Source organism: Temnothorax nylanderi, unplaced genomic scaffold (genome assembly GCF_030848795.1).
Source record: "Temnothorax nylanderi isolate EJ_2023f unplaced genomic scaffold, tnyl_v1.0 TNYL_tig0079_pilon, whole genome shotgun sequence".
NCBI lineage: Eukaryota > Metazoa > Arthropoda > Insecta > Hymenoptera > Formicidae > Temnothorax > Temnothorax nylanderi.
The window spans coordinates 597,092-610,311 of record NW_027249141.1 but is presented as its reverse complement, the minus strand read 5'-3'; the positions used below and the strand labels follow the sequence as shown (position 1 = coordinate 610,311).

Sequence of the window (13,220 nt, the reverse complement as noted above, 5' to 3'; positions counted from 1 at the left end):
GCAGTCACATTATTAAGGGACTATCAATTGAGAATGATTTTCTTTTTAATGGGATAGTATATTTCAATGAAATCGATTCAACATTTAGTTTACGTCTGTAATTAATTTTTTAAAGCGTTTTTATTATCTACAAGTGTGCAAATTCCATTTTCAAGTTTTTCCGTTCTAATTATCCTAAGATCAACCATTTTCTTGTAATTTATTTTAATATAATCTGTATATGTATTCTGATCTAATTTCTTTTATAATATTCTAACTATTCTGGTTTAATTACTTTTAGTTACTTTGATTTAATTTTTCTTAATATAATATAAGCGTTTAATTCAAGCCTTAAAAAAATTATAATATATTTTCGGTTTGTACTCCGTGAAAAAAAATGACAATGTTTGAAGGAACGCAATTTCTTTCCAGAATAAGTTTTAATTTAGATTCTTCATTACCCCGCGAGATTTCAGCTAAAGACGACGTAAATTGGTCGCGAGAGGATAATAAACGAATATTGCGACGATCTCGTGGCGATAATTTTTCCTGCTGGACACGAACGAAGCTCTCTATTCTCTTTTTCCATTTTCTCAATCGTAAGTTCCCCTTTAAGGGGGTATCTTCGGTCTATTCCGCGGCGGAACCGTAAATACGCGGACAGGCGACTTTAAGAACGATATCGTAACGTTTCCACTCGCTTGCGCGGAAGCGTTGCCGAGCTGGCTAACACTATAGCTTCTCTCCCGCCATCGCGCATTCACCCTCCTCGTACGAGGTGAGAGATATACCTCCTAATGTGCTTTCCATTAGGGTCGGCGTCACAAGGATGTAACGGCGGATATACAGGATGATCGCATCACAACAGGATAATGGTTATAACTACGAGCAATACGTACAGTAAAAGCTGATGTTCTCCCCGCATCTCATAGCACGGCGAAACTGCGGGCACATCCGTTTTATCTCTCGTTTACGTTTTGATTTTATTTGCCATGTTATTTTTATAAAGCGCACGTACGCTTTTCAAGAGCGAACGGTTACAAATGTTAATATCTCTCGTGAGAAAACACGAACGAGACTAGTAGGTATTAGGGACAATAGCTTAGGCCCTGCGCACAATAGAGCACCATATTAGGAATGAGAATAAATATTAAATATTAGAAATCAGAATTAGAAATAATATTGTAATTAAACGTAACACACAATGGGGAAAAGTATAAAATGTAAGATATAAATATAGGAATATTTCTATACATTTACATATCCTAATATTGTGTCGGCACCAATTTTTCTTATGCAGAAAATTATGAAACACACAACTTCTTACTTTATTAAATATACCAAATCGGAAAAGTATTATTTTTCTATAAATATTGAAATAAAATGCAAGATTCGTATTTAACTGGAAGTTTTAAAGTTGAAAAATTTTAATGAAGGTTTCTCTACATAAAGGCAATTCGTATAACAGCGACATTTCCGGAGAAAATCGTAGCCATCCCGGTAACACATTTTAAGCCGATTTCAGAGGATCGCAACATTTACGAATGCGCCACCCCGACAACCCGTACACCTCGCCATTCCTCCGCGCTTCTCAGCTGCTTTCGCCTCCGCTCACAGTTCGCGCACAATTTGAGTTTGAACACGCTTGAGTTTTGTTGTCTGTCTCATTTAAGCATGTTTACGACTCCATTATTTTCCGCCGCTTTCGAGTAGGCTACATTTCTTTTTCACGTTTCTCACGTCGCGCATCGGATGAAAATGGGGAGAAATGTGCAGTCATTGCGAGTATTTCCCGTTGCGATACATTATTAAGTTACGTGGGAATTTTTCATATTTATTTTTACCGATGTAACGCAATTGAAATGCATGTTTTTAATACGGATAAATTATATTTACGCACATTTTTTAACTAAATAAACGGAAGCAGTATTTTTTCCCTCTTTTTTTTTTAGAATTAAGACTCTTAAAGTTTCTTTAATATAAAACCTTTTGACTTAATACATATAATCAAATTAGTGATTAAATTTTCATAATCTCAATTTTACTAAAGTGATGATCTAAATTTCACTAGAGAGGATAAGTTAATTTTATAAAATACTATAATAAACCCAAAATCATAAGACCATCGCAATCAATTTAAATTATAATTAGAAAATTAGAATATAAGATAAAAATTCTATACAGGTAGCCTAATAAGACTTTAATTTGCAGAATTATTGGCCATTAGTATCGTTATGCATGAAAGAGCAATCGCGCTCGCCCTATAGTTAAAACCGCAATGTTATGCTTATGAAATTCTAACAACGATATATTACTAGGAACTCAAATCCGCAATGCATTGCAAGAGCGTCTCATTCCAAGTATATTAATTTATACGTTTAATATGTTATATATGTTCAAATAATGCTCGCAATAATAGCATTTAGTTTCGACCTTAATTCAATTTTAGTATTATTATATACGGAATTATTGTCGATTTCTTGAGATAATAATAATATACATAATTATTATAATAATATGTATAATTATTATAATAATTATAGCTTGCCATCATAAATTCACGAAGATTTTCAAATTAGAAGCAAGCAGGATCGATTAAAATGTTCTTGTTTCTTTCATTGTTCTATTAATCAAGACGTAACTGTTGTGTGTGTGTGTGTGTGTGTGTGTGTGTGTGTGTGTGTGTGTGTGTGTGCTTTTTTTTTGTGCGGGACATTTTTTACATGAAACCTCTCATGTTCCCTCGTCCCGAAATTTTTTACCACTTTGTTATTAATTTGCCACCTATATATACGCCCGCGCTTACCGGGAATTATTATTTTACTACCGGCATAAAGATTAGGCGAAATTATCCGAGATGATTTAGGACGCGATCGCGCGAGATCTCTTCCATCTCTCGCGCGCCGAGCTCTCCCGCGTGTATAGCTGCGAGTGGATAGAGATATTCCGTGTTTAATCTTGTTTTAATCCTTGGCTTCCCGATGAATGTACAGTTGGGATTAATGCTCGTGAAAATATCGCCGCGATTACACTTATATTGTGGCGGGCTCGTAAACAGAAGTATGGCGCTCGATATAGCTCCGCGGCTCTGAAAAGAATATTGAATTCAAAGAGAGACATTATGTGTATAGCTATATATACCGTATACCGTTTTGCAAGAAAAACGACAAACGAGAAGTCACCGATAAACCGAGAGATAGTCGTTCGACAAAAAGTAAAGGCGATTTAGAAAAATTGACGAGAAGGAACGAAACGGTGAAATAGAGCGAACTTCAGATTTGAATTTATGATATAGGTCAGACGTCGCGCGTAGGTTTCTCGATATGGTGGGAAGGAAAGAATGTGGACAGATACGAGAAATTTCTCTCTCTCTCTCTCTCTCTCTCTCTCTCTCTCTCTCTCTCTCTCTCTCTCTCACTCTCTCTCTTTCTCTGTCCGTGCGAGATATCCGCATGCGAAAACACACAGGAAGGATGCAAAAACTCGTACATCACGTGTTATCGCTTCTTTTAGGAGCCCGACCGGACGCAAATCAAAGCCGTTCGATTTATACTCCACAGTGAGTATTCAGCTCGGTTACAATGGATTTATTTCCTTTAGCTATGTACACTTTTTTTTTTCGTCCGCCTACGAAGTTTGATTATGCAATTGTTTCACTTTACGCCGGTTTGCAAAGCTATATAACTAGGAAAACAAATTTAATACTCGTAATTCAATGAATTATTCTTCTTTAAATTCTTTGAATATATTCTCTTTCAGGTGTTTACACTCGCGCATGCAAACATACGTGGTGTACATAATAGAATATCATACATATTGCATAGGAATATAGAGGTTTGAGATTTGAGGTTTAGAAAATGAAAAATTGAAGCACTCCGACCGGAATATCTAAAGAGCGAAATTGTCTTAATTCAATATCTGTCTTTATTCCGAACAAAAGACGTTCATTTTTGCTTGCCAATAATTTCTCATGGGCGTTTCTCCTTATTATCTCTAACGGAATCGTCGACGATGTAAATCGGGGAAACGTTCCCGCTCGGGGAGACGGGAACGATCGAGGAAAGGACGAAGTGACGCGCCGCCGCGCCGTTCCTTCCCGCTTGATAACTCTTCTCTCGACTCGTTCGCGCCTTCCGAACTTTTCCGGACCTATTCGATCGACCTTTTCCCTTCTCCCATGGCGTTTGGTATTCGCTCTCGGCCGTTTAATATTTCTCTCTTTTCGCCTGATTCCACATTGGTACCCTCGTCGTAGATTGCGCGAGACGTCTCTCTCTCTTTCTCTCCCTTCTCCGCTCTTTTCGCTCGATTTCACGGTTGCCGCGACACGGAAGAAAATCGGCGTCGCGGCGCACACACCGATAAGACGCCAACGACGATTGTGATGTCTGCGGAGCATTGAAACGGATTCGAGAAAGAAAAAGGAACGGGGAACATGAATCTCCGATTCCAAGATTCTGGGACATTGAATTCTTTTAAACTTCCAGTGTTTTGCATTTTTAGACCCTTTAACGTTCTCGGAATTGTTGATCCTTAAGATTTTACGATCCTTCCGAGTGTCAAAACTTTCGAAGACCGTATAGCTTTATTTTACCGTATAGCTGTATATTTAATATCCATTAGTATTTATTATCTGTAACGTTTCTTTGCTTTTTTTAGTCGCTTAAATATCAAGATGCTAAAAACAATTGCTTCGTGCATAACATTTGCGTTTTCCATATAAAATACGCTTGAACTACGTTCAACGGTCGCCACGTAGAGAGTTTTTTAATCTGCCGGGATAAACTTTCCGATCGGATGTCGTACGTCGGCTGAAAGCGACTTCGTCAGAACTTCCGGTCCCTCTCCTTGTACGTGGGGGATGTATCTCCTTATGCCGCTACTTACGCCAACTTTTCCGGAGGTTTAAGGAGGCCGAGGACGAAGTTTGATCCTTCCTTCACCAAGAGAAAGAGGTAGGAAGTCGCTTAAGATTAATGTGCTCTTCTTAGGTTGCTCCTCTACGACTTCAACGCGATTGCGATCCTAACAAGAGGCAAACTGGCAAGTTTTGATTTCAATGAAACTTGGAAAATATGTAGAGTAGGTAGTTTGTTAGTAGAGAAAACTCGTGCCAAGCTGTTACGATATATCGAAAGATATTTTAATATATTATTCGTAATATTACAAAATACTTGTTGTGTTATAATGTATACATAAAACCGCGCAGGATCTCGCGTTTTACTTCTTTTATTATTAGCGCAACATATATGAATGACGAAAACTTTAGTCATAGATTTCTTTCTTTTATTTTCTTTTTCATTGACGAGTGCCATTATCTAGAGCGGAAGAATATCGTACTTTTTTTCATACACGTCACGAGCCAGATAAACGTCAATTGTACAATAACGTAATTGTAGCCGAATGTCTCGTTCCACTTGACATCATGCTGCAGTTATAGAACGAAAGAGTTCGACTACGTCGTCTTTTCTACGATATTGATTTCTCTCAGTCTTCAATTCTTCTTTTTAGTTCATCGATTACCGAAGTATCTTCATAATCAATTAGCAATTCTTCACGCATATTTGATAACCCGGGAAAAATTTTTATATATAAAATATATCCATATATGTTTTCTTTTTCTTGTATAATTCTCTGTTCGTATATATACAGAAAAATAATAAGAAGAAGAAGATTAAAATAATTTTTGCATTGTTTTTTTAATAAAAAAAACTGAAGTTGAAATGAGAAAATGAGAAATAATTGCCCATATAAATGTAACAATTGTATATAAATATGATTATATATAAAATATCGTATAATCTAATTGCAATTTTACTTTTTGTAAAAAATGTAAAACTTATTTTCCTGATTATTTTTTAATTATTCTTCTTATTATTTCTCTTATACTGTGCCTAACTTAAAGTCTTCCAAGTTCTGAAACTTGGATCGAGCTTTAATTGCTGAATTTTCAAATCTTAAATTCTGAATTATTTAAATATATTTTTTTTATAACTATAAAATTTACAGCATGTTTATTTTCTTAGAACTTATACTACTTACTTTTCCTCGTCAATTATCGCAAATTGAATGATGATATATTATATTATGATATCATTGTTGATGTCATAATATAAATTGATTGTGATAAGAATTGTTGATACTATAAATGACATAAATGTGTTGCATGTGCTTGCAGAATGGACGAGCCAGTAGTGAGAGCAGCGAGGATGGGGCCGGAAGTAGCGCGAGCACTTCGCGAGGAGCCGGGAGTGGATTCGGTCTTGCCGCTGGATGTACCGGCGGATGGCGCAGTGTCTTTGGTGCAGTTTCAGGCCGGGAACTTAGATTGTATGAGTGCGCGCCTTGGAGCCCAGAAGCTTGGGCTTCGCCGAGTATTACCTGCCCCCTCATCGCGACACGGTAAGTCTACTGCAGTATTTACAATTTTAAACGAACATTTACTTTTCAAATTCTCTTAATAAACGACGAGAGAACTCGAGCTAATATTTTTTCTCATGTTTCCTATATTTAAAAATAAAACGAACTAAGTCGCATCGTGTATCGTATATACACAATCGATGAAGATTATTACGATAATTTAACTAGAGATGTGCGAATCAAGGATTTTTGATGTTGAATCAAATCGAATCGAAGCGAATCGAATGATTTCGAATCGAATCGTTGGAATATAATTTTCAATTATAATTATTATTAGGTTGAATTTTAACACGTAGATAATAGGAGAATATTTTAATATGAAAAAATAATATTAATTATATGTATAATACCGTACTTTTGCCGTATTAACCGCAAATATAATTTTATAAATTTGGCAATATATGTATATGATTCGCATTCGAATCATCTAATTGAAATTTTCGAATAGTTCGCACATTTCTAAATTTAACTGAAAGCACGATCCCATATCGATAAATAAATAATAACGTTTATTGTAAAACTCACAATGTTAGTCTTGGTCTTATTTAGAATATCTTAATATTTACCTCGATATTTGGTACGTCTTTGTTCCCGTATCAGTGCTCGTTCACTTACGAACCGAAGTCGCGTAACAATCCGCCATCGGCGTCATTAACACGACGATTCACGTATCGCGCCCGTTCCCCCGTATCGACTACGGACTACGGGTCGAGAAAGCGGGAACGTGCTTACGAGCGAAACGAGCCACGTATCGCGTCGTCAACGAGCACTACGACCGGGCGTCACGTTGTAGCACGTACGTCTCGTCGATTTTACGTCGGCGTGGCATGGCGTGAGACTGCTGCCGTCGTACAGGTTACTGGGAAATTAAGCGTAAAAAATTCACCAGCATCGCGTGCGAGAAAGTGGCTCCGCATGACGAGCCACCATCTCCCGATGGAGCGCACGATGCAACAACTATAAATGCAGAGCTTCCAACATTTTGTCATACATAGACCAAGAATTCTGTCCGCGAAGTGAAGCCGGAAATTGACACGAGAGAAATAGGTCTGCTGCCTCAGTAGTTTTCTCACTTTATCTCACAGCAAGAAGACTGTCGCTTCATTTTCTGTCAATTGTACTTTTAATATATCAGATACATGTGTAAAGTACATCAGAAAAGTTAATTATTTATCTAGAATTTTTTGTTTAATTGGCCAAGTATACAAGTGATTTAAAAGGCTAAATGAGCAGCTAGTGCGCAATTTGTTTTTTATATTAATAACCAAAGACAAATTGTATGGCTGAAGATGATAATTAACACGGACAAAGCGTTCCGGGAGTTTATTTTAATAAAAGGTTTGTCTCTCTCTCTTCTCTCTCTCTCTCTCTGCGTAAAATCGGTGTTTTGGCTCGCATTTGCCGTGCTTATTGACGTGGCTCTTAATATTTTATAATAAATGAGGGATTTTATTTATCTATAATTTTTTATTTAATTGGCCAAGTATACAAGAGATTTAAAAGGCTAAATGAGCAGCTAGTGCGCAATTTGTTTTTTATATTAATAACCAAAAACAAATTGTATGGCTGAAGATGATAATTAACACGGACAAAGCGTTCCGGGAGTTTATTTTAATAAAAAGGTTTGTCTCTGCGCAAAATCGGTGTTTTGGCTCGCATTTGCCGTGCTTATTCACGTGGCTCTTAATATTTTATAATAAATGAGGGATTTATCTCTGGATTTTTTTTCTTTAATCAAAATTTTATTCGGAAATTTTTTCTTAACGTACATGATTATTGGAATACGAGTTTTTCGAGCTACACAAACATAAAAATTTTAAATTAAAAATTTTTTTGTATAATAACATTTAGTATTAAATATCTGAAAAATATAACATCCAATCCTATTTTTGTTAAACAGAATTTTACTACAAATAAACATTAAACCTTATATAAATAATGGAAAACTTATATAAAGTTTCGTAATAATAGTATAATTTATCATTTTATTTAATTTGGACGTGTCTCATATAATCTGCACATTCGCCAGAAAGATGAAAGCCGAGATATATAGGACACATCTGCTCTAACACACAGGCTCTACCCCCTCGCATTCGTATGCGGTGGTACAGTCGGAGGATTATCAATGAGGCACGTCGGATTACAGCAGTTAGCGATGTTCGTTAGACCGCCATTTTAATTAAGACTATTATACATCCGGCCGACTGTTCGCGTGATGTCATTGTGATGCTCGTTACGTGCGCGGCTCGCGAAATCATTTTCGCGTGTGTCTCTCTCTGTGTCTCTGACGATTTCGTTTTGTAATGTGCCGATGCGCGACATTATACCGATACTAATCACGAATGTGTCGTTTAACTGCGTGCGTAAACGTGATCCGAGCTTTCAACGGGCAACATCTAATTATTCGCCGCGTTGGCCCGAGTCGCCCTGAATGGGCGTTGAAAGGATCTAGTGGTCGAATGGATCAGTGAAACTATATCACCCGTCAGCTTTATATATGCCGATTATACGTATGCATCTAGGTAATGTACACGTGATCGAAAGTACCCTCGAATACCCGGATAGTATGCCACTGAAGATATCGTGGGCGCATCTTTGCGAAATTGCGTATAAAAAGGTATAGCGATGCTGGATGTATCGCCGAAGTGTTCGAAATTGGAAGAATTGGATGGTACTTCGGAATGACGGCGTAATCGAGACGGTACTTCTGCCTGTGTTTTCTCCGCACCGATCGGTACCCTCTTAGGTGTTATTTATATCGTAAAAGTCTGGGTCAAATTTGAAAGAATTAGCTTATTGCTAATTCACGAAATCATTTTTATTTTTGATTTTATTTTTAATGAGGGGAAAATTGTGTGTTGAAATCCAATTTAATCCAAAAACATTTCGGAACAGTTGTGAACAATTCCAAAGTCCAGTTTTTGTGAAACTGGTGATTGTTACGTTCTATTATATTATCTGTATATCGATAACGTTAATACAAGAATTCTATCGGAATGCGGATAATGAGATTTTGCACGGACGAGTGAATCGGTTTAAACCGATGTTTAAACAAATACACATCGATCGAAACGTTTATTAATTCCGCGTAACGTCCTTTCGCAATCATTGCGGCCATGCTACACGCACTAATCACGATTGGTTTCGGGTTTTCATGACGAATTGCCGGGGTTGGTAAATAACTGAGTGAGCAAATATCTCGGCAGAGCATTTGTCAATAACGGACTGAAATTAATAGGATGGTAATACAGATTAGATCATGTGTTAGAGATATTATTGGCAATATAATATATTATTGGCTTGTGTGACATCGAATCAATATTAATTTTTCGTCAGATTGTCGGATATAAAAATCACTTTTTTCAGGACTTTGTTTTTATAGTAAAATACGATAGGCGTTAATAAATCACGAAAGTCAAACATGGATATATTTTAATCCTGTGAATTGAAACTAGACAGAGTCCTTACCTCTTTATTATTATCAAATTAAAATCAATACTCGCGCAGCGTCGTGGCCTAAAGGCGATACGCATGTGAATTCAATAAAAAGCCTGTTTGTTTACCTGAACGAGCGATTCTCTCGAATCCATCAGCGATGCCGTTCTCGATGCGACAATATCACATTATCCTTGTAGGACGGACGTCGTTTCCGCCATATTTTTTCCAGTGTATTTATTGCGACGACGTACCCGCGACCTATTTCCGTTCTTTTCCCATCTCGATGTCGGCGATACAATCGATTACAACGTCTCGCTTTCCTCCCGAACGTTTACCCACTATCTGTCCGCTTTATTTATTTATTTGCACACTCGAACGGATTGCGATCACCGCTATATCGTTGTATTAATATAGGTTCAAACGATCGATTTATTTAGACGTTTTGTTTATTTACTGCATGCGGATGTTTAGTCAGCCAACTTTGTACCGCGTGACCAACGTGAGTGGTCGAGTTCAGTGTCGGGTTACGTCACTGATCTCGACCACTCACGATCGATTTTAGTTACGATTGTTTTCGAGATGTTCCGAAATATCGTCTGCGTGAATATTTGCCAAAAATCTCGACACTTGAACTGGCACTACCGCAAAACTTCGCAAATAGGGAGAGAATTTTTTTTTATGTTGTTTGAAAAATAATACAAAAATGAACAGTTCCGTTAATACTTGCTTTTAAGCATCATTTGACGCCGCTCAAGCATCTTCGCACGTGCAACACACGTTAAACAATGTAATAAAAAATTTATTTCCTGAAAATAACTGTCATCAAGTATTTGCCACTTTTCTCGGAATGTTTCACGAGCCCGGATATTTATCTGGGAAATGTTGCTGCTTTTCTGCAGAAAACGCTGCTTCAATTTACTGCCTCAATCGTGAATCTCATTTACGGGACTCAGCATCGCGGAAAGCGGCTTACAAAAAATTTAAAGGAGCTTTAGTTTTAAAGCTGACTTCGAGATAATTTGTGTCGCGAACTACACGCGAAAGTCCACTTTAAATCTCGACTAACTTGAAATTCTTTGAGCAAAATCGTTCCCGCGTCGCCGTTCAGGAATAATCTCTTGCTTCTTTAAACCGTCCATCGCCGTGTTGCGATAGAATAATTAATCGTATGGAATAATTAATGGATTGGCTAATGGCTTTCCATTCCACTGAATTTATGTACTCCAAAATAGTAATTATAAAAGTAATAACTTGATTTTGGTTAACAATTCTCATGATGTCGGTTAGGTACATTTTGTTTCAGGACTGAAGATAAGAGAGTGCAATAAAAATTAAAGCAGAATTGTTTAATTAGCGTGTGTGATTTATATTAATAATATTATAATAATTTAATAAAAAATTAATTATAAGTGAAACTTGAAATTGTAAATTCAACATACTTAAATCGATAATCAATTTAATTTTTTGATGCTAATAAGCATCCTTTTAATTTGAGTGAAAAAAAGTATAAAAATTCACAGATATTATTAGGCTACAACAAATCAGCCCGACCGAAGATAGGATATAGATATTTCTATTTACTTAAAAGAATTACTGTTGAGATACGAACGGATATATCATCCGAGAATAAGAAGCATCAACCGACACCGTTTACCTTCGCCAACTTTTATGTATGTGCAATTAAATGTTTAATTTTTGTCCCGTTATTCGAAGAGAAATATTATCACGAGTGGTACTTCGATGTTGATGAAAATATTGAAAAATAAACTTTGCCTCTCCGCTATGTATAAAACATTAATGAGCCTTGTTTAATACGGCGTGACGAAAAAATAGAATGTCGCGCGGTGTTACGAATATAGTAGCGAGAGGCGGCATGGAAATTTTCATATAGTGACATTTTCTCAAGAGCGCCCCGCTCAAAAGCCGCGTCCATTAATCCGCGAGGAAACGCGGCGCTTCATTATTTACATCCACAGAACTTCGCTTCGCGGTCTTGCTTACACGGCGCGCGCCGTCGCTCGCCATTTAAACTGTCGCCGCGTCCGACGCGGTGATTAACCGAGCGGGTGATCGTAATTAACGGCCCGGCACGACGCCTACGAAACTTAAGGACCGTGACCGTGCAATCTTCTCGGATCACGAAGCACACCGCAAGCCGCCATCGCCGCGCCGCCGGCGCCGTGGCTTATTTCGAGAGAGAAAGAGAGAGGGAGCGCTCATTCACTTTTGGGACATTTCAATATGTTTCACTAGATTGATTGATTGATTGCACTGAGTTGGCACCGAAAATAAGTAAAAATCCTAGTGAACTTGTAGTAACTGCAACTATTTTTTTCTCTCAGTGTTTTCTTAAGTCATTTCAATTACAGAATATTTTATATCTTTTAAATCCTCGAGTTTGTTCTTTCTTGCATAGAACCGTCGTGATTTTTTACACTTTGAAATCTCGATTTACATCGCAGTTACACATGAAAATGATTATTACGACATATAGATAAAGAGAAAACCTTGTTTTCCTTTTAAAACATTTTCTTAAGCTCATACACTTCATGAGATCAGAAAGATAATAAAAGCACTCGGCCCCGGGTACTCTCCTCTTTCTTTTATCTCATTCGTGTGACAACCTTCTCGTATCCCGCGCGTATCTCGTATTTTTCTTTTCGCGCTCGTATTTGTGGATCACATACGTGCTCCGCTCGACGGTTTGTTTGACAAGGTTGCCAGGTTCTGATGATTAATCGCTTGTTATTAATTAACTGCGAATCAGAAATCCCTCGCTCCACGTTGTCGTTGCATCCTCTTTCAACTTTTCCATTATATGCTTATTGGAGCTCTCTTTTAGCAATTTAATGAATGTTTTCTTTTTAAGGTGATCGTGTTCTCAATTATATAAGACCTGTAATAAACGATGTTAAACTTATAACACAGTGAAACATAGAAAGCAATTTATCACACAGCAGATATAAGAGTAACATAGAAGTTAAAGAGTTAGAATTGATGAGAAGTATGATGTGAGTGTATTAAAGACACATAAAGAGATATTTTAATTAACTAAAGCTAGAATATACAATTTTTTAGGTCTGCCAAATCAATAATCATTTACAGATTTTTTGGAAAAATTCTTATGTCTGACATCTACATTAATTGCCTACGTCATATTGTGTAATATCAATCAAATATTGAAGCAGATTAATTAAACGTCTACGATAAAAAGCAAAAGGCAAGTATATGAAGTAAATCGAAAATTTGGTTCACCAAGAACCGAACAATTCTGAACGTTTCTATTTACTTGATATTCTTGCCTGTTGCTTTATATTGTAGACTTTTAAACGACTTGCCAACAATATTTGATTGATAAGCTATAAGTGGCGAAAAATAAGTCG

The 13,220-nt window shown here is 36.9% G+C and overlaps 1 protein-coding gene across 3 annotated transcripts in view; it reads left to right on the top strand.

The window, feature by feature from the left end:
• Syn1 (Syntrophin-like 1) overlaps positions 1–13,220 on the top strand; it is a 220,789-nt gene that overhangs the window by 190,971 nt on the left and 16,598 nt on the right. For all 3 annotated transcript variants that reach the window (XM_071709548.1, XM_071709547.1, XM_071709550.1), the window contains exon 6: positions 6,158–6,381. In XM_071709548.1, coding sequence (XP_071565649.1) covers positions 6,158–6,381 — 224 coding nt within the window. The remainder of the gene's footprint in view (positions 1–6,157; positions 6,382–13,220) is intronic.